Source organism: Pipra filicauda, unplaced genomic scaffold (assembly GCF_003945595.2).
Source record: "Pipra filicauda isolate LSUMZ 115617 unplaced genomic scaffold, ASM394559v2 scaffold187_size1440530_pilon, whole genome shotgun sequence".
In the NCBI taxonomy this organism is placed as follows: Eukaryota; Metazoa; Chordata; class Aves; order Passeriformes; family Pipridae; genus Pipra; species Pipra filicauda.
Window position 1 is genome coordinate 170,336 of NW_024104295.1, and position 18,549 is coordinate 188,884.

Genomic DNA, 18,549 nt, shown 5'->3' on the forward strand with positions numbered 1-18,549 from the left:
CCAGCATTTGTTTACCACATAATAGCACTGCAAGAAATAGTAGCTACAAACATGACAACTGGATATTGAAAGCTGGGTAAATTAGCTCTACTGTTTGTTGGAAGGTGTGCATCGTGTAAAGAAGTGCTGGAGTGGAGTCTTACTATTTTAAAGAACGTGAGGATTCTCAACCACATCCATGTTTTTTTTTTTTTTAAGAAAGAAACTTAAAAAACATGAAGGATGTAGAGAAAAGATATATGGGACAGTATCTCTTAGTTATATGTACAGCCCAGCTTTATATTGTTAACTGATAATAAAGCCTGGCAAATGCCTGACATTTTAGTTAACTGATGAGACATCTTTTATATTGTACTCTGTGCTCCAACAGACTAGTAGGCCAGAAAAAAGATCAGCTGAAAACTAAACTGAAGGGAAAAAAAAAGATTCACAATAGTAAAAACTAGGGAGAATGCCAAATATCAAATTTGGCAAAAAAATGACACTGAAGTCATTTTAACAAAATGCCTCTGTGGCCAGGAAAATGCCTTTGAAATCCTATGCTGATCTGTGGTCTTTTTTTCTTAGTACCTACACAGGTAGAGAATTGTGCTATAAGTGACTTCTAAGCTGGTATCAAAAATACTAATGTATGAAAAAGGACTCTGAATCTACAACTGCAGATGCTGTAGCAAACAATATAAATAAAAAGTGATTTATAATATATGCACTGTCACTATAAATCTGCTCAGTGAAGGAGTTTGTTTAAAGAATAATATGATATTGATGTTAAATTTGAATTGTATGAGAAGTTAAAGCAATGCTTACAGCTGGACAAACTGAATAGAGCACAGAAGCATTCACAGAGGTAAACAACAGCAAGACCTGTTGACACCAATGTTAAGAATGTACTGCATATAAGTACTGTTTCATTTTTAATATATTTGAACATTATGATGCTCTAGAACACATACAGTTCTCTCAAATAAAAAAAAAAAAAACTTTCCCTGGTAACAACTACTGCCAGTAATACTAAATATCAAAAAGTAAATTGTTGACAATTCAGAAATCAGTTCTTATAAATCAAGTTCAGTCAACTACCTAATGAATTGCTAGGTAGAGACTTGACAGTAGGAAGGGACAGTGCAGTACATCACAGGACAATTCTCTTAATATAGAAAGATAAATGAACATTTTAAAACAAGCTTGCAGATGCACTTAGCGGTTCAGCACAAAGAAATTAACTGTATTAGAAAGAAGTAGGTTTCTAAGGGGATACTTTAGAGAGGAAATTAAAATACAATCCCTTGGGTAGAAAGACAAACTACATTTTGGGCATTCATTGTAAGCCCTGTATATTAACTACTGGCAAAATTACAATGAGCAGAGAAAGCTTCTGGAAAAAAACCCAAAACAGATCTTATGATAAATGCAACAGATATCTTGTTTTTTTATAAGAACCTTCTCCTTTTCACTTGAATTATTTTTAACATATTGAATGAATTGTGAAGCTTTTGTAATCGTGATGTGCTTTGTCAGTAGCATTTATTGGTTTAAATGATGATATTTAGTTGTTTTATAAAAGCCCTCTGCAGAATCAACTGTGGCTGGCTTTCCATAATGTTGAAAAAAACCTATAAGAAGCAGAGTTATTATTACTAGTGTGAAGTGTTTTACCTTTAACCATTAGTAACATTCAACAAACATACCTGGTTAAATTGCTGCATTTAAAAATGCACAAAACAAATAAATTTGTACAATTTCTATAAAACCCTCATTCAGTTTTGCTAAACCTAGGTGTAGAATTAAACCACTTAATGTTGACTCTTACGCAACACAATTTTAATATAATTAAAATTCTGAGCAATATTCAAGCATCAGAATAACCTAACATTTATAGTAAAGATTTTCATCTACTTTATCAGTCATTTCAACAGCAATTATTTCTCACCTTTAAATCATATTTTCTATAAACAGATAAACGATGGCTGAAGACATTTCTTGTAACAACCATATATACTTCAACTCCATCAACAGTAAGCCGGTACATGCCCAAAAACTGGGGAAGAAGTGTATTCCCATGACACTCCACAATAAACTGCAGAATAAAAAGAAAAAACAGAAATAAGGGTTGACGCACATAAATATGTATTTATATCACTTTAGATATAAAATTCCTAGAAATAACACATTTATTTGCTGAATATATATTTGTGTGGAGACAAACTTAAAAAAAAAATCATGTCAAAACAAACCCCTTCATCCGGAGGTTATCCTGCTTTTAGGCCAGTGTTTAAAAAATTAAAATCTTGAACTGCTTAACTTATAACTCTTGCCTTCTCATAGGAAGGGCAGACTACATTTGACAGACCTTTCAACTTTTTTGGTCCAAAAAGGACATCTAAGCAGATAACATTTTGGTATTGATGTTGAATACCACACTGCTGTAATCTGTACTCCGTTGTCCCAGATTATATTTAATTTGTATGTTCCTCCATTCTCAGTATTCGTTTATTATAATGAACATTTATGGTGTTGTCACAGCAAGGGGTATTATTTATCATCACCGACTTTCTGCTAGTTCCTGTGTGGTAGTAGCCTTTCAGGGTCAATAGAGCTGAGCAGTGAAGTGCAAGTTCCCTGTATTTTTTTATTTATGAATCATTATATTTCCTTAAGGTCACCATATTCCACTACAAATGGGCTATTAACCTTAAAAAAATTTGCCACCTGCACCTGCAACCTGTCTTTTTTTTTCCAACCACTTGCCTTAAAACTAATTGTTCTATTGGAAAGACCACTGGAGGAAGCAGAAAAAGCAGAGACACATTGAGGATGGGAAGTATCGAAGAATGAATTTTTATTCCCAGAATAAAAATGCCCATACTGTATTAATCCTAAAACCCTACTCAAACATATCAACTTTTTTTTGTGGAATCAAGGAAAAGTTAAACCACAATGATGCAAACCAGAAAAGGACTCACCAGTTTTCCTCTTTCTGTTAATACCAAGTGTCAAACTGAGGAATATGGAGAAAATTTAAACATTCAAGCTCCAAATAAGAAACATCAAATCTACCCAAAAGTCAGCTTTTAAAGCAGAACAGCTTCTAAATATTCATTGAATACTGAAGCTGCTCTTTCTTTTGTGGCAAAGTGACCTGGTTATTAGAAATACAGACTTGAGAAGAATTTAGAACAAGTTAACTGAATAAGCCATTTGAATTTTTTAACAAACGTAGGTAGTATTTGGTAACAAATGACATAACAAAGCACTTGGAATCCTGGAGATTTTGCAATTTTGGGTTCCTCTGCTAACTTTAAAGAATTTCTCTCACTAACTTTCTATTGGATTCTGCACATATCACAGGCAGACTTTCCTTTTTAATTGGCAAAATAAAACCAGAAGGATTTAAGAGTTCTGAAAACAATCCTGTCCACCAAGAAACAAAGGGAATGAACAACAAAGACAGAAATTGTCGACTGTGAATTGAACCCAATTTTGACTGACAGCTCTTGACACGTGAGCCCTGTTGAATCTTGCTGGAATAGTTTGGGATGCTCCTTTCTGCCTGCCCCAGAGCTCTAGTGGAGGTTCAAGCCCTGAAGCAGAGAACATGTAGTCATGATGCAGTTGTGACACTTCACCGCGAAGCGTTTTTGAGCTCAAACTGCCAAGGAATGGGCAAAACATGTGAAGGTCCTGCAGAGGCTCAGTGAATACAAATCAGAATCCTAGGAAGGAAATACGACTGTACACCCCAAAATGCAAATGAAAAGTTTGTCAGTAAAAGGCCACAAAAGCAATGTCAGTTGTGAGCAGTGCACAAAGAGAAAACTTCTGTTTAACAGATACAGAATTTTTAAGCTGGAGTTCTCAAATTGGAGGATTTTCAATCATAGGGCTATTACCAACATCACAAAGCAGCTTTAACACATTACAGGATACACAGCTCATTTTGACCATTAGTCATTTCTCTTAGAGATCCAATCATAAAGTGAAATGAGAACTATTAATGCTGAGCTTACAGAAAATCTGTTTAAAGTACTAATATCTATTAGTCAAACTACAATGATTATTTTGTTATAAACACCAAGTACTTGGCATATATCCTAAATGTAAATACTTTTTTAAAGTTTTATAGAAAGTGTAGAGGGTTGTTCCTATAAAATCATTTACTGAGAGACTTCTACTCTACGATGATTACATTCTGCAAGGATGATAAAAATTAATCTAGGTTCCAACAAGAGTTTAGTGTCACAGAATTTCAGGTTACTCAATTCTTTACTCAATGGGTTCAGCCATTCCTAATCTTATGGCTTTTAACTACAGACTTTAAATACTTAAAATAAATAACTATTATTTAAATAACAATTTTCCAGATGGGGATCTGAGATGCAGAGTCTTTATCTGAAATCATACAGAGAGTTTGTGCCACGTGAAGGAATGCCAGCTAGGCACCTTGACTAATACCCCCCCGCCCTTCCTCTCAGCTGTGAGTGCCAGAGTCTTGACACTTAAACTCTCTTTTCAACCCTAGCTACTGCTATCTCTCCGATTTTAACCTTTCTGATCCTGACTGTAAAATCTGTAAAATGGCAACATCATTAATATAACATGAGCTACATACCCACCATAATACCATAAAACAAATTCTTCTGTTAGCAGTATACAACCCCCTCCCAAACCGTTCTGTACTATGTAACAAGGACAAAAAGGCCATTAATGAGAGTTGCTTAAGTCCTATTTGTAAGTTAGGGTTTGCCATTTGCTGATGCTGCTGTTTCATTTTAATACTGTGCAAACAAACCCTTCTGAAAGGGCAGTGTTACCAGCATGCAACACAGGACATGAGGAGCTCTTCTTTCTCTTCCCTTGATAAAAAGGGATGTGGCCACATTCTTGCAGGCTTCTAAGAGACCCTCTCAAAGCACACCACGTACCGCACAGTTGTTTCCCATTTGCTGCTGACTGTGGACACTTGTGCCATTGCAATCTAAAGAGAAGCCTCTAAAATTATTTCAGTGTTTCCTTAGGACAGCATTTCTTATATTGATGGGGAGGCAAAGGAAAGAGGGAGGAATGCCACTTGCTTTCAGCATCTACAAGATTGGTCTAGAACTTCCTACCTTTGAAACTATCAATCCCCCATATCTGCATCACAGAGGAGGCAAAACGTGTCATCTGTTTGGGTGGGAGTCCAGCAGGACTTGCACTGGTGACTGTGGTTGGAAGATTTTCAATTTGTCCATCTTGATATAAAGGAAGTAGCAATTTAGTCACCTCAAGGTGCTTTTTAGGAATGATTTCCTGAAGTTTCCCACTCACAGCTGGAAAAAAAGTGAGCCTAGAAAATAAGCCGGTACATTCTTAACAGGACTGCTAAATTTCAGTGAAAGAAAAGACCTTCACTCCTGTATGTTAACTTTTTCTAAGAAGAACATTAAAACAATTCTACCAGCAGATTTCCTAAATAAAACTGTACTACTTAGCTAATACATTTACAAGACCTTATATGCAGTAACAAAATCCATCCTTTCTAAAACTAGTGTTGTAATAAACACCCTATCATTTCATTGTTATTTCAGACAATTTTAACTTTTGTGCACAGCATAAGGACACTAAGTATTACCATTAACAAGGTAAAGTAACATCAGCATATCAATATTTTATCAGCTATGCAGCACAGGTTTCAAATAAGTAATTTTCTGAGCTCTCTGGAAACTCATGCTTAAAGCTGAGTTTAGCTCATTAGCTTCCTGCTTCACCATGGCAATGCTAGTAAGGTATCAGGATGACTAAAAGATAGCACAATATTCACCAGCAAAGAAGTTACAGTACTTTTGGCTCTTTTTGGAAAAACACAGGGTAAACTTTCTGTTTCTGCTATTTCTCCTCCATCACTTGGAGACATCTGTGGAATGACTTGACATTAGTGAAAACTAAATCCTGAATTATATCTATCTTGGTTCTATGTGAAAACTCAACATTCCTATTTCTCACAGCTAGTCCTGTTTTGCAAACATTAATTTAGAAATACATACCATGCTCATTCTCTGTTATCCCTTTATATATTATTTTCACAATTTTCTACAGCACACAACAGAAAGTTAAAGATTTTCAAGTCATATAAAGCTGTTTTCTTCTAGTAAGCCATGTAAGAAAGTAATTTCATTTAAAGAACTATGCAATAAACATACAGGTTTTCATATACAAGCCCTGTGATTCACACAGGGCCTTACACTTCATGTTGTTTCAGACTTGGGCCAGTGTGACTTTTACTTCTAGGTGCAGCATAATCTCAGTATTTCCACCACATGTGATTATCTAGGCTACAGATTTGCTACCAGGAACATTATTCTTGGTATTGCTACAATCAAGTCACTGTGTGGACTGACCTCTTCTGAAAAGTGCTGTGCACAGCAGCAATAGCTTACATACACAAAATACAATAAATACACAGAAAACATCTGCTGGTGAAACCCAGGCCTCAACAGAGTCAGTACGGCCAAGTTCATTCTGCCAGTTTGTGTAGTTAGATATTTACCTATGAAATTTCACATCTTCCAGTGAAGACTTTTGATGTGTTTTTCAGTTACAGTTCCAGTCTGTGTGGTCCCTTTGTATAGCAGCCTTATGCAATTCCATTTAACCACTACACTAATGAGTTTCCAATTTTCAGAGTTACCTCTCCTATAGGAAGAGTTGGCCCATTGGATGCAGGTGAAATGTAGACTGTTTGGATGAGAATGCATATATTCTCATCTCCACTTTTTCTGCTTCTCCTATTTTTTTCAGATCAAAACTGCTTTACAGGTCAGTTATCTTAGCACAGGGCAGAGGCTGGGTTTTGTGCTGCCTCTTGATTCTCACAAGGAAATGGTTGAAACGCTTTTTTCAACTACATTTCTTTGCAAGCCTCTGAGAAATCACCACCTCTTACTACATTAGGACATACAGAACGTCAGGGTCACCACTACATGGCATACATCCTTCTTCATGCCCAGTTTTGTTCAAACAGTATTACATTATACTGCCTTGCTTTGCCTTTGTACCTACCCTTTCCCTTCTTTTTGTGATACATACAGATGCGGGGGTTGGGAGGATGGAAGCTGCTGATAACCTCTGCAAGTAATGACACGGAGGGAGGATGACACAAATGTAAATGTAGCTCTGCTTTAGCAACCTACCAGCTTGGTGCCAGCACATCTCAGTGCAAATTCCTAGGCACTCAGTCCCCACTTTCTTTTCTGGGATATTCTCCAGCCTATGTTGTCACCAATTCTGTGACTAAATTGGTTTTAGCCTGCAGTAATGTTTTTCTATCTATTTATGATTTTAATTCTTCTCCTACCTTCCACACAACATCCTTGTGCTATTCCTTGATTCCTGTATAGCCCTCAACCCTGTTCTTGGTGCAATTTCCCCCCTTTTCACCTTACTGCCTAAATTTTTCCCCCTTTCATTTGCTTTCCTGTTTCTTTCATATCTTTTTGCCTCCCCAGCAGCTAAGGTCATATATTTTTCTGCTTTTGTTTTCTCTTTTAAGCTGTTAATTCCCCTTTTTTGCTCATTCTATTCTTTCCTTTCTTACCATCTCCATCACTCCACTGTTTGCTGCCTCCGGTAAATGTGCAGTCTCTCTCCTTTACCATTATTCACTATTTCTGCTGGTTGCCAGGGAGACAAACAGGCAGTGCAATAGGTGTCAGTCCTGCACACAATTACCTGTGTAGGGAAGAGAACTGTGCAGACAACAGGGACAACTGCCTATAGAAAACCTAAAAGGTACCTGCGCTCACAAGTAGCTTTATACTGGAAGGTTTCTACGCTTGTATTGGGTTTGTGTGGCCAAGCTTTGGTAGTGGGGGGGCTACAGGGGTGGCTTCTGTGAGAAGCTGCCAGAAGCTTCCCCCATGTCCAGCAGAGCCAACGCCAGCCAGCTCCAGGATGGACCCGCCACTAGCCAAGGTCAAGCCCATCAGGAATGATAGTAACACCTCTGTGATAACATATTGAAGAAGGAAAAACAAAAAGTTGTTGGACAGATGAAAACTGCAGCCAGAGAAGAGCAGAATGAGAACATGTGAACAACTCTGCAGACACCAAGGTCAGTGCAGAAGCAGGGGGAAGAGGTGCTCCAGGTACTGGAGCTGATGTTCCCCTGCAGCCCCTGGTGCAGCCCATGGTGAGGTAACTGTGCCCCTTCAGCCCATGAAGCACCACGGGAGTGCAGAGACCCACACTGGAGCAGGTGGATGCTTGAAGGAGGATGTGACCCTGTGGGAGGCCCAAGATGGAGCAGGGTCCTGGCAGTGTCTGCAGCCCCATGGAGAGAGGAGCCCATGCTGGAGCAGGCTTTACTGGCAGGACTTGTGGCTCTGTGGGGACCCACGCTGAAGCAGTCTGTGCCTGAAGGACTGCACTCTACAGAGGAGTGACCCATGTTGCAGCAGTTCATGAAGAACTGTTGCCTGTGGGATGGACTCATATTGGAGAAGTTTGTGGAGAACTGTCTCCCATGGGAGGGACCTCACGGGAGCAGAGGAAGGACTCCTCTCTCTGAGCAGCAGCAGAAATAACCTGTGCTGAACTGACCGTAACCCCCATTCCACATCTCCCTGAACCACTGTTGGGGAGGAGGTAGAACCTGGAAGGAGGGAGGGGTGGAGGGAGGGTGTTTTTAAGATTTTACTTCTCATTCTCCTGCTCTGATTCTGTTAATTTAATTAATATCCCCACTTCGAGCCTGTGACGGTAATCACTGAGTGAGCTCTCCCAATCCTTATCTCGACTCATGAACCCTTAGTTGTATTTTCTCTCCTCTGTCCAGTTGCAGAGGGGAGTGAGAGAGTGACAAAGGTTCCCCCTTTGTTCCTCTGCTTTGAGGTGGCTTCTCAATTTCTTTTCTTTTTTTTTCTGGTTAGTTGGGTGTCAGCACTGAGGAATAATAAATTCCTTTTGAAGTCCAATTTAATGAAAAAAGAAAAAAAAGGTGTTGAAAAGGTGTTGGTTTATCTGAGACACTCAAATTACTTTCATTTATTTTTAAAAATTTTTATCCTGCCCATCATCTGTTCTCAAAGAGCATAGGGATCCACTTTTATACCAATTTAAGATTTAAAACAAGTTTATAAGTCACTGGAAAGGGCAGCGTGTCCTGCTTCTGACATTTCAGATACCATAACAGCTGCTTTCAGAATTTTACTCAACTGTCATTGATTTCTGCCCTTGAAAATCATATTTGTAGTTTAGAAAACATCTACATATATAGTAATATCTACAATAGTACATTCTGTATTTTATATAAATTAAATTTTTGCAAAGGACAATATACCCAAAAGAAATATATAAACATAGCTGGAATATATGCTGGAACAAAAAGTTTTCCTTTAGGAGGTAGCGGGGTACTACCCATTTTTAAACAGAGGGTGAAATCCAGGCAATGCACTTATCATAGATGACTTTGCTGAAGTCTCCCTTAACAATGACAAAGGGAGCAGTAAGTTTAATTCTCTTTTTCTGATCCATGCTCTTGGAGTCAGGAGCATAGGTTTAAAACAAAACTGCACTAGATTTGGAGGTATTTCCAATGAATATTTGATTTTGCTCTCAAATACTATTTAAGTATTTAACATAAAATTGCTTGATTAACTTTCACAGTTTTAAATGGTCCAACTACATCTGTGAGCCACAGCAACAGCTTTTCTAATATCTGAAAGTCTGACCCATTTGAGTATATCAATAGTTCTGCTGCATTTCATAAGTAAATGATGTTCAGCTGAGTAATACCTAAGAGTAGTAAGACTAATAACTGATAATACACCAATAATACAAACCTACTGCAAATTATCATTAAAATGTGACTAAAAGCAGTATTTCACACTATGTATCAGAAAATATTACTGTATATAGAAACTGGCCAGCATAGAGATTCACAGAAGAACTGAGCATGTTATATATATATATATATATATATATATATATATTTGTATTTACCATAACACTTTAAAATCTAGCTGGTTCACACTCTAGGCCATTTTGTCTTTCAAATGCAGATAGGCTGACCCATGCATGATGGACTTTATAGTCTAGTCATAAAAAACTAGATGCTTTGTAACTTTAGACACAGAGAAAGGCATTATTTCCCCTGTTTGCCTGGTGTTTTGTTTTTGTTTTTTTCTTCTTTTAACTTTGGGAAAGAAAATAACAATCTCTAGTGTTTCTACTCAGTACTAAAAGTGTCAGACTCATCTGATGAGTTGACAGAAAGCGTCAGTGTTTAGACTGAAGTGTTCACCATCTGTCTGAGGTTGCGGGCCTGACTGCCACTAAAAAACAAGGCATCACATCAGATAGGGTAAATGAAAGAATGCAACTCATAATTTTGCATTGCAAGTATAATTTACAACTGTCAGGACTATTATTTACAATTCAACAGTTTTAATTCAGAATTGATATACATACTTATATGATGATTCTATAGTAACTTCTGATATGCCCAGTGCACTTTTAGTTATTTACATTACTAGCATGTAGCCCTAGGCTTGGAATTTGGTCTTTGATCAGATTATCTTTGATGATTTAAGAATATCAATCTAGATTTAGAATTTTTAAACTTACAAGTGTTTACAGGCTATGAACTATTCCCTGCTCCTTCTGTAAACACCTGAGTATACAGACTGTGTAACTATAACCTCAGTTCCTCACAGCTCCAAAGAACAGACAGGTAATTGCACCTTCTGGCAGATGGAGAGAGAAAGGACTAAAAGAACTGGATGGGTTTGTGAACTATACATCTCCATGATCTCCAGTTACTGATAAAATAACCTTTATTCTGACTTTCCAGTGCCAGTCTACATCTCTCTTTCTAACCCTTCGGGGACTTCACAAAAAATCACTGGTACTTGGAATTAGATTTTGGAGGTTCATGGGAAAAGCTGCCATGTTACATTTCTCTGCTGACCACACAAGCTCCAGATGCCTCACTGGTAGTTTTGCAGTTCAAAAAGGTGTAAGGAGAAGTACAGCCTTTTTGAAATGCCAGGGATGAAAACTATTTTGGTAAATGAAGGTCATATTCAGTCTCTCACACTTCTGACTTGTCCCAGTATTCTCTGTTTCAAGACAGGTGTCCTCTGGTGTTTATTGTTAAGCAGTTCAAGCAGTCTTGGAAAACACTTGATAAGGCTTGTTTGGTCCCTAAGCAAGGACAGAGGTACTTCCAAGGTCCAGAACGATTCTATCAACTTGGAGCTGTTAGCCTTAATAAGGAAACAGTTGAGTAAATATTATGGTTTAAACGAAACTCATTCAGAGTTTCAACCTGGGGAAGGAACCTGGAATGAATTTGTAGAGATGAAAAAACAAAACCTGGAAGAGATGCTCTGTCATAAATGGTATGAATTTCACTCATATTCATGTCATAAGTCATGGAAGATAATTACTGCCTTCTTGGGCAGGTGAAAGAGGGTGCAAGATACTGAAAGTTTACAAAACACTGTTCCTAATGAGCAGATGATCTAACTTCAGTTCCTTTGGGGCTACTTGATCTCTAACGAGGGAGAAACAGTCTTCTAAAATTCATATGAATCACCTCTCTAGCCTTCAAGCACCTGAGAAAGGTTGTTCTTCCCAGGATGAGCCCTGTACTATGTAATCGGGTCTGAACATGTCTGCACACTCCCTTTCTTGGAAGGCTCAACCTTTTCAAATTCAGCTCTGTTCTCAGAGCAGACTGGCAGAGGGTATGATGCAAGGGTATGCCACTACAAGTCCCAAACTAGTCCCAATCACATCTGGGCTATGAAGCACAGCTGGGCGAGGAGTTCTCACATATCTGGTGAGTCCTGCTGGCAAACAGTGAACTGAAATTGGAGAAAAGCTAACAAGCACACTTGTCCCTAAAATTCCTGTATTTGGTAATTTAGTGTGTAATTATTAACAATTCAGAAAGATACTGGACAGTAAGGTATGTAATTCAGTAGAGGGAACTTGACATTTCCTCTACTGGTAGAAGAGAGTCTGCCAAAATAAATGTGAACTCAAGAGAACTTGTTTTATTGACAAAGACTTCTACAGGAGTACCAGTACACGGCATGTGAAATGTCTTGTACTACTGCAACTATGCCACCTTACAGAACCATAAAGTTACATCCATACAAGTGAATTAGACAGGTCTTGGATCATCTTCTGGCCTCAGTTCTAGTTGGAATGGAACAACTCACACATAAGTTATTAAGCTCTCCTCTAAAAAAGGATGCTCATATTTCAACTCGTAATATTAACTCATCTAAATTAACACCTTTATCCTTGCCCAGAATTATTTAGGAGACAGCAAGCTGGCCCAAAGCAAAACCACAGTAGGAACCATTAATGAGCTCAAGTGCCAGTGGATGGCATTGCACTGTTTCTGACTAGAAAGGTAATCTAAGGTTAGTCTGTGTGAGATGACTTGGTCAAGGGAATTATTAATACCTTTCCACCAGGGCATTGGATTCTCTAGACTTTGAAAAGCAGGTGAAGACAACCTTCATTTGTCTGAAAAACATCTAGAGAAATGGCAGGACAAACTGCTGTACATACTGATCCCAAGCATTCACCTTTCAGCAGCAAAGCAGAGGACATTGTATCAGCCATCATCAGAGCTAGTGGGATTTAATTTAGATTTTATTCAGTACATTGTTAAAGATACTGAAATTAGTTAATTTCATTGAAAAGTCCAATTATTAAACTGTCTCTGTACTTGAGTGCTTCTGCATTTACAGTTTTGTAAAGTGCTTTCAAGTTCTGAGACAAAAAGAAATACAAACTGTATGTTTATGAATCTTTTAGAGGCACCAATGAGAGTTTTTTTATATTAATGTTTTTCCAGAATAAAGTGAAATTAGATGCCTGGTAGAGATAACTTTCAGATCATTATTCCTTGTAACCTGGCCTATTATGAACCCTGACGTTGGAAAGCATTAATGAAAAAAGATTCCAAATTATTAAGTTCATTCATCTTAGCACTGTCTTCATTCACACTCTTGAAAGAAGATTACTGTTTTGAAAAGCAAAATGACTTTTCAGCTGGATTAAGTCTCAAGATCTGGATCATTATTACTAGCTTCTAATGCCAAATATGAAACAGACTATAACTTTAATTCTTCTGCCTGCCTCACAGATCAAACCCTTTCAGAGCAAAGCTAAAATTGTAACTTTGAAAAGTCATAAAAAATAAACCCCAAATTACAATTAGGTGATGGTTTAAAATTTCTCTTTGGCAAAACTGTGATTAACAGATTTCTTAGTAGTATTTCTGATAGTGATATTTACTCACATTAAAACAAACACATGGTGGTCCTACATGTTATTTAAACAGAAGGACAACAAGCAGAGAGAGAAAAAGAGCTCATATCTAACTTCCTGAAGGTTTCCCAAGCTACTCTGGACTTGGAGGGCATGCAGAGATCTCCCTTTGAGACCCACAAAGATGGCTGGCAATACCTTCAATCCCAAGCACCCTGAAAGAATGCTCGTCTCCCTTGCACCTCAGAATTAAAACCGGTTTTACAAAAGTAGCAGTATTAAAAGAACTGCAACAAACAAGAACGTTATAAAACAAAAAATAAACCACCTAATCAACAACTAAAAAGCCCAACCCCTAATGTCCTGAAGTCTTTACCTGAAATCCCAATTTACGGAAGAGAGAAGGAACATGGAAAGAAGGACAAACCCACCCTCCTATTGGGTAGCAAATTTTAGGCGATTTTTAGAGGCTTTTCTGACTTCTGCAGCTTTAGAACTTATTCAAACAGATCTGGGGCTAAGAAAAGTAGCACTGATTTTATTAAGGGTTCTCATATTTCCCAAGTTCTGCTCCCCCCTATGCCATCCACACAAATTATACACTGGCACACTATGGCAGCTATCAAGGTTGATTTGAGGGATCTCCACTGCTCGCTTTTGACTTTACTGTTGTGTATGAAAATTCACATTGTGAAAACCAATTTTTTTATTAGTAGGAATTTTACATTAACGATATTCAATTTTTCATTTCTCATACAACTTTAATTCTTTGAAATCTGTTGTTAAGTGACACACAGAACATTCAGTGATCAGATCAGAAAGAGTCCACCTGCACCATTCATACACACGTACACAGACATCTCTCTCCAGGCAAGCCCAGAATTAAGTAGCTTCAAGCCTGGAACTCCACTAGTCAAAAGAAAGACCACCTTCCTAGTAAGGCAAAGGAGCTTATGGCCTCCAAGTTAGTATCTCTGCATCATGTAGACATAACTTTGTACATAAAGCTAGCACAGATATTTAGAGAAGTGCAGCCTTGTGAATTGCAGACATACAATAAATTGCTGATGCAAAAGGGAAAAAGTCTGAAGTGACTCTTTTCCCATAATTATTCATTTAAAACTTTTAAGACTATAAAAAAGATTAGCATTGTAATATATAAGAAGAGATCCCACACGCTGATAGAGTTCATGTATTACCTGATGATATTTCTTCAGTATGTTGTGCATTTCTGCTACATCTTCACTTGTTATAGTTTTGATGATATATCTTTTGTCGTAAGATGTATGAAAGCGGGCACCACTGCGTGCTTGGGAATCATTGGCAAGGGGTGAACTTCTTGTCAATGAATTCTGTCAATTATTTAAAACAAAAAAAGCATCAAGTCAGGCAAAAGTATGTAACTTTTAATTAGAACAAATATAAACAATTCACATTTATATTAAAATCTTTTTCAATACATCTGCACCAAATTGAATTCTGCAAAACACTTATTCACAGACTACATTATCTTGAGAAAACACTTCAAAAGTATTCCAAGAACAAAAGCATGTCTGGGGGGAAGGTATTGTCCATCAGTGGTTCAAAACTCATCCTCAACATTCGATGAGAATTTATTGCACTTTGTTATGTATACAATATCAGCTTTTGGGAAGAAAGCATACAGTAATTAAAAATCCAAAAAGAAAACTGTGTTACACCACAATAATTATAAATAGAGGAGTCATCCATAGTTACAGTATCACTATAAAACTAGGAGGATGTGCTCTTGAGACAGTGTCATCTGGTACATAAACAATATCACAGGTAAATTTCTGAGTTCTAGTACCAGAGCTATTCCAATGATTTCATATCCAGAGTTAAGCAAATAATAATACTGCACTGTACCTCCTTTTGTAAAATAGAGCTACCTCCACACAGTCTCAAGAAGGGAAGATTAGTTAATGACTGTATAGCAGTTAGAAGAAAAACTGCTAGAGGTTAGGGACCATTTTTAGACTGAATTTTGAGATTACCTGTGCTTCAACAGTAGCAAGAAAAGCCCTCTGCTTTTTTTCAGAGAATAAGAAGTATTCAGAGTAGATTTTTTTATATTTATAAGAACAACAAAACTAAACAAAGTATAACAACTTGCTTTTGGCTAGAAACATCTTTCTTTACCAGTAGAAACTTATGCCAATTGTTATATACTTGAATTACACAATTTTTTTGTTTGTTTTAATAAGTAGTAACAGCAGCAACATAGCCATGAGAAAACAAGGATGTTCTTACACCCCTTGTGTACTTCCATAAATATGGACACACACTGAAAAGGTTAAACAAGTTAATTACAGACTGCTGGAACACTTCTATGTTTATGAAACAAACTTGCAGTAACCATCTGGTATATCCCTACTGGTAGCAGAATACCCCAGCTCCTGCCATTGTTCCTCATTGTACCACACTGCACAAATAGCTCTTGGTAAATTGAAATACACCTCCTCCCTTTTCACAGTCACACAGCATAATGTTCTCCCTGCTAGGTGAAAAGCCTTTTTATTTTCACAAGAAGTTTGAATAAAATTTTATATATAAATGTAAACATTGCAGGTTCCTGAACAGCAAAGGTTCAGCTCCAAAAGCTATAGAATGAGATGTTTGTGTGGTTTAATAAGGCACCCTGAACTAAGTCACAAAACAGATTTACACTGGAAGAATGATGATGCTTTCAGGTAGTAATTACCAATTACTACATCTACAATCAGGTATCAAACCCACAAAACTTTCTTTTTGTAGGAACTATGTCTTATTTGGAAGTTTTAACCATTGTTAAACCTGTTCACAAGCTCTATGGACTTCAGCAGGAGCTGGACATACAGATTCAACCCCTATGACAGAAGGTCAGTAATTATTATAAATTAGTAACCTCGACCAAGAGATGAGGGCACCTACAGTCCCAACTTAAGATGGCATTTAGAACACATACAATTATGTCTCCATATTTTGGAGATCCATTGACTTTGACTGGCCTTCAGCACAGCTAAATTTATCCCAATTGTGGAGTGCTTTCCAAAATCAATTTTATATGAAATAAAACCATTTTCCCACCAGGTTACTTAGTTCAAGTGAAATACTCAGGAGTAGCAGGAATAACACTAAATCACCTAAAAGCACACAGTTTTACAAGGGCTTATTAGAATGAAAACCTTAATTACATGTAAGAGAAATAAATCATCTTCATCTATATTTCTAGGCTTGTATAATGAACTAGAATAATTACTAATGTCTATGATAAAAAGTGACACCTTTCTCCATTATCCTCTCTATTCACTAGCAAGAGAAAGGGCATGGGTGCTTTATAAATCAACAATTTTTTCTAGACTAACCAGAACAGAGCTTTAGGGACAACCATTGCAGACATTGCAGTTCCTTCTCTGTACTGGCTTTTGGACAGACAATTTAAACAGATTGAGTCCTGATATGCCATCACTTCACACAGTATTGAAGATAGTAGAGAAGAGAATTTAAGTATCATGGCAGTTTTCCTTGGCTGTTTTCAGATTTTTTTATATTCAAATTAATTTCCCACCACTCCACCACTGAAGTCTATTCAAGGGAACGAGTATCATAAAAATAATTACATTTTCTTAATGCTATACTTGATACCAGTACTCCATTGATTTTCAAATTGAATCATAAATAGAGTTGTTGTTAGAAGCCATACTCTGTAGAAACTCTTTCTGTTCTACACTCAGACCTTGGTTTTGTTTCCAGGTCTGTATTTAGTAGTTCAAGATGAAGAACTGATAACAAAAGTTCAAAACCAAAAAAAAAGTGCAAATTCAGTTGCCTTCATCACAAATCAAAAATATGATGTAACATAATAATTATTTTTAATTATGAAAAAAGCAAACACATGGGTAACCATTAATGTATGTGGTGAATTAAACTACTGCTAAGTTATTAGGCTATAATTCAGTTAGTAATAATAAAGGCTACTGAGTAATTACTTGTTACTGTTCCCAGCAGAAAAGGGTGCATTATTCTGAGGTTAACTATTGCAATAAAGCAGTAACCGCAGTTTTCTGAATGTATTTTTTTCCATAGAACCCTAGTATTCAAACTGTAACCCATATGGTATAAACCTTGAAAGCAATTAACCTGGCAGGAGACCTAAGTTGTTTTCCTATAAAAAGCTGCAAAAGAGTGTGCTTGCTAGTCTGCCACCGAACCTCTGAAGGAGGAGGAAAAGAAGGAAAATGTGAAATAGGACTTGAACTCAAAATTTCAAATACTCTTAAGGTTTATTTTAATATCCTTCATCAAGAGATTTTCAGATATGAGTGGAATTCAGACCTGGGAGCACCTGGTATAAAGGAGGACCCAGTCAACTGGAGGTTAAAGAACATGATGCCCATCCACAAGAAGGGCTGAAAGGAAGATCCAGGGAACCCCAGGCCTGTCAGCCTGACCTCGGTGCCAGGGAAGGTCATGGAGCAGATCCCCTTAAGTGCCACCACACAGCACGTGCAGGACAACCAGGGGATCAGGCCCAGCCAGCTTGGGTTTGTAAAAGGCAGGTCCTGCTTGACCAACCTGATCTCCTTCTGTGACACGGTGACCTGCTTAGTGTATAAAGGATGGGCTGTGGATGTGTCTACCTGGACTTTAGTAAAGCCTTTCACATTGTTTCCCACAGCAGCTTCTGGAGAAACACGGCTTGGTCAGGTGTGTTCTGTTCAATGGGTAGAAAACTCTCCATAGAAGCCTGGGCCCAGAGAGTGTTGGTGAATGGAGTTACATCCAGCTGGCACCTGGGGTGCTTCCCAGGGCTCAGTGTTGGGGCCAGCACTGTTTAATATCTTTATCAATGACAGGGATGAGGGGATCAAGGTCTACTAGAGGGCAGGAAGGCTCTGCAGAGGGATCTGGACAGGCTGGATCAATGGGAAGAGGCCAGTAGTAGGAGGTTCAACAAGGCCAAGTGCCCTGTCCTGCATCGCTACAGGCTGGGGGAAGAGTGGCTGGAAAGCTGCCCAGCAGAAAAGCACCCGGGGGTGCTGGTCAACAGCAGCTGAACACGAGCCAGCAGTGCCCAGGGGCCAAGAAGGCCAGTGGCATCCTGGCCTGTATCAGCAATAGTGGGGCCAGCAGGACCAGGACAGTGATTGTCCCTCTGTACTCGGCACTGCTGAGGCTGCACCTCCAATCCTGTGTTGAGTTTTGGGCCCCTCACTACAAGAAGGACATTGAGGTGCTGGAGCGTGTCCTGAGAAGGGCAACAAAGCTGGTGAAGGGTCT

General features: G+C 38.0%; 1 protein-coding gene across 3 annotated transcripts in view; it reads right to left on the reverse strand.

The window, feature by feature from the left end:
- The window catches only part of PIP4K2A (phosphatidylinositol-5-phosphate 4-kinase type 2 alpha), a 107,121-nt gene that overhangs the window by 19,463 nt on the left and 69,109 nt on the right, over positions 1-18,549 (reverse strand). For all 3 annotated transcript variants that reach the window (XM_027751744.2, XM_027751742.2, XM_027751745.2), the window contains exons 4-5: positions 14,469-14,621; positions 1,931-2,077 (exon numbers count right to left, since the gene is read on the reverse strand). In XM_027751744.2, coding sequence (XP_027607545.1) covers positions 1,931-2,077; positions 14,469-14,621 — 300 coding nt within the window. The remainder of the gene's footprint in view (positions 1-1,930; positions 2,078-14,468; positions 14,622-18,549) is intronic.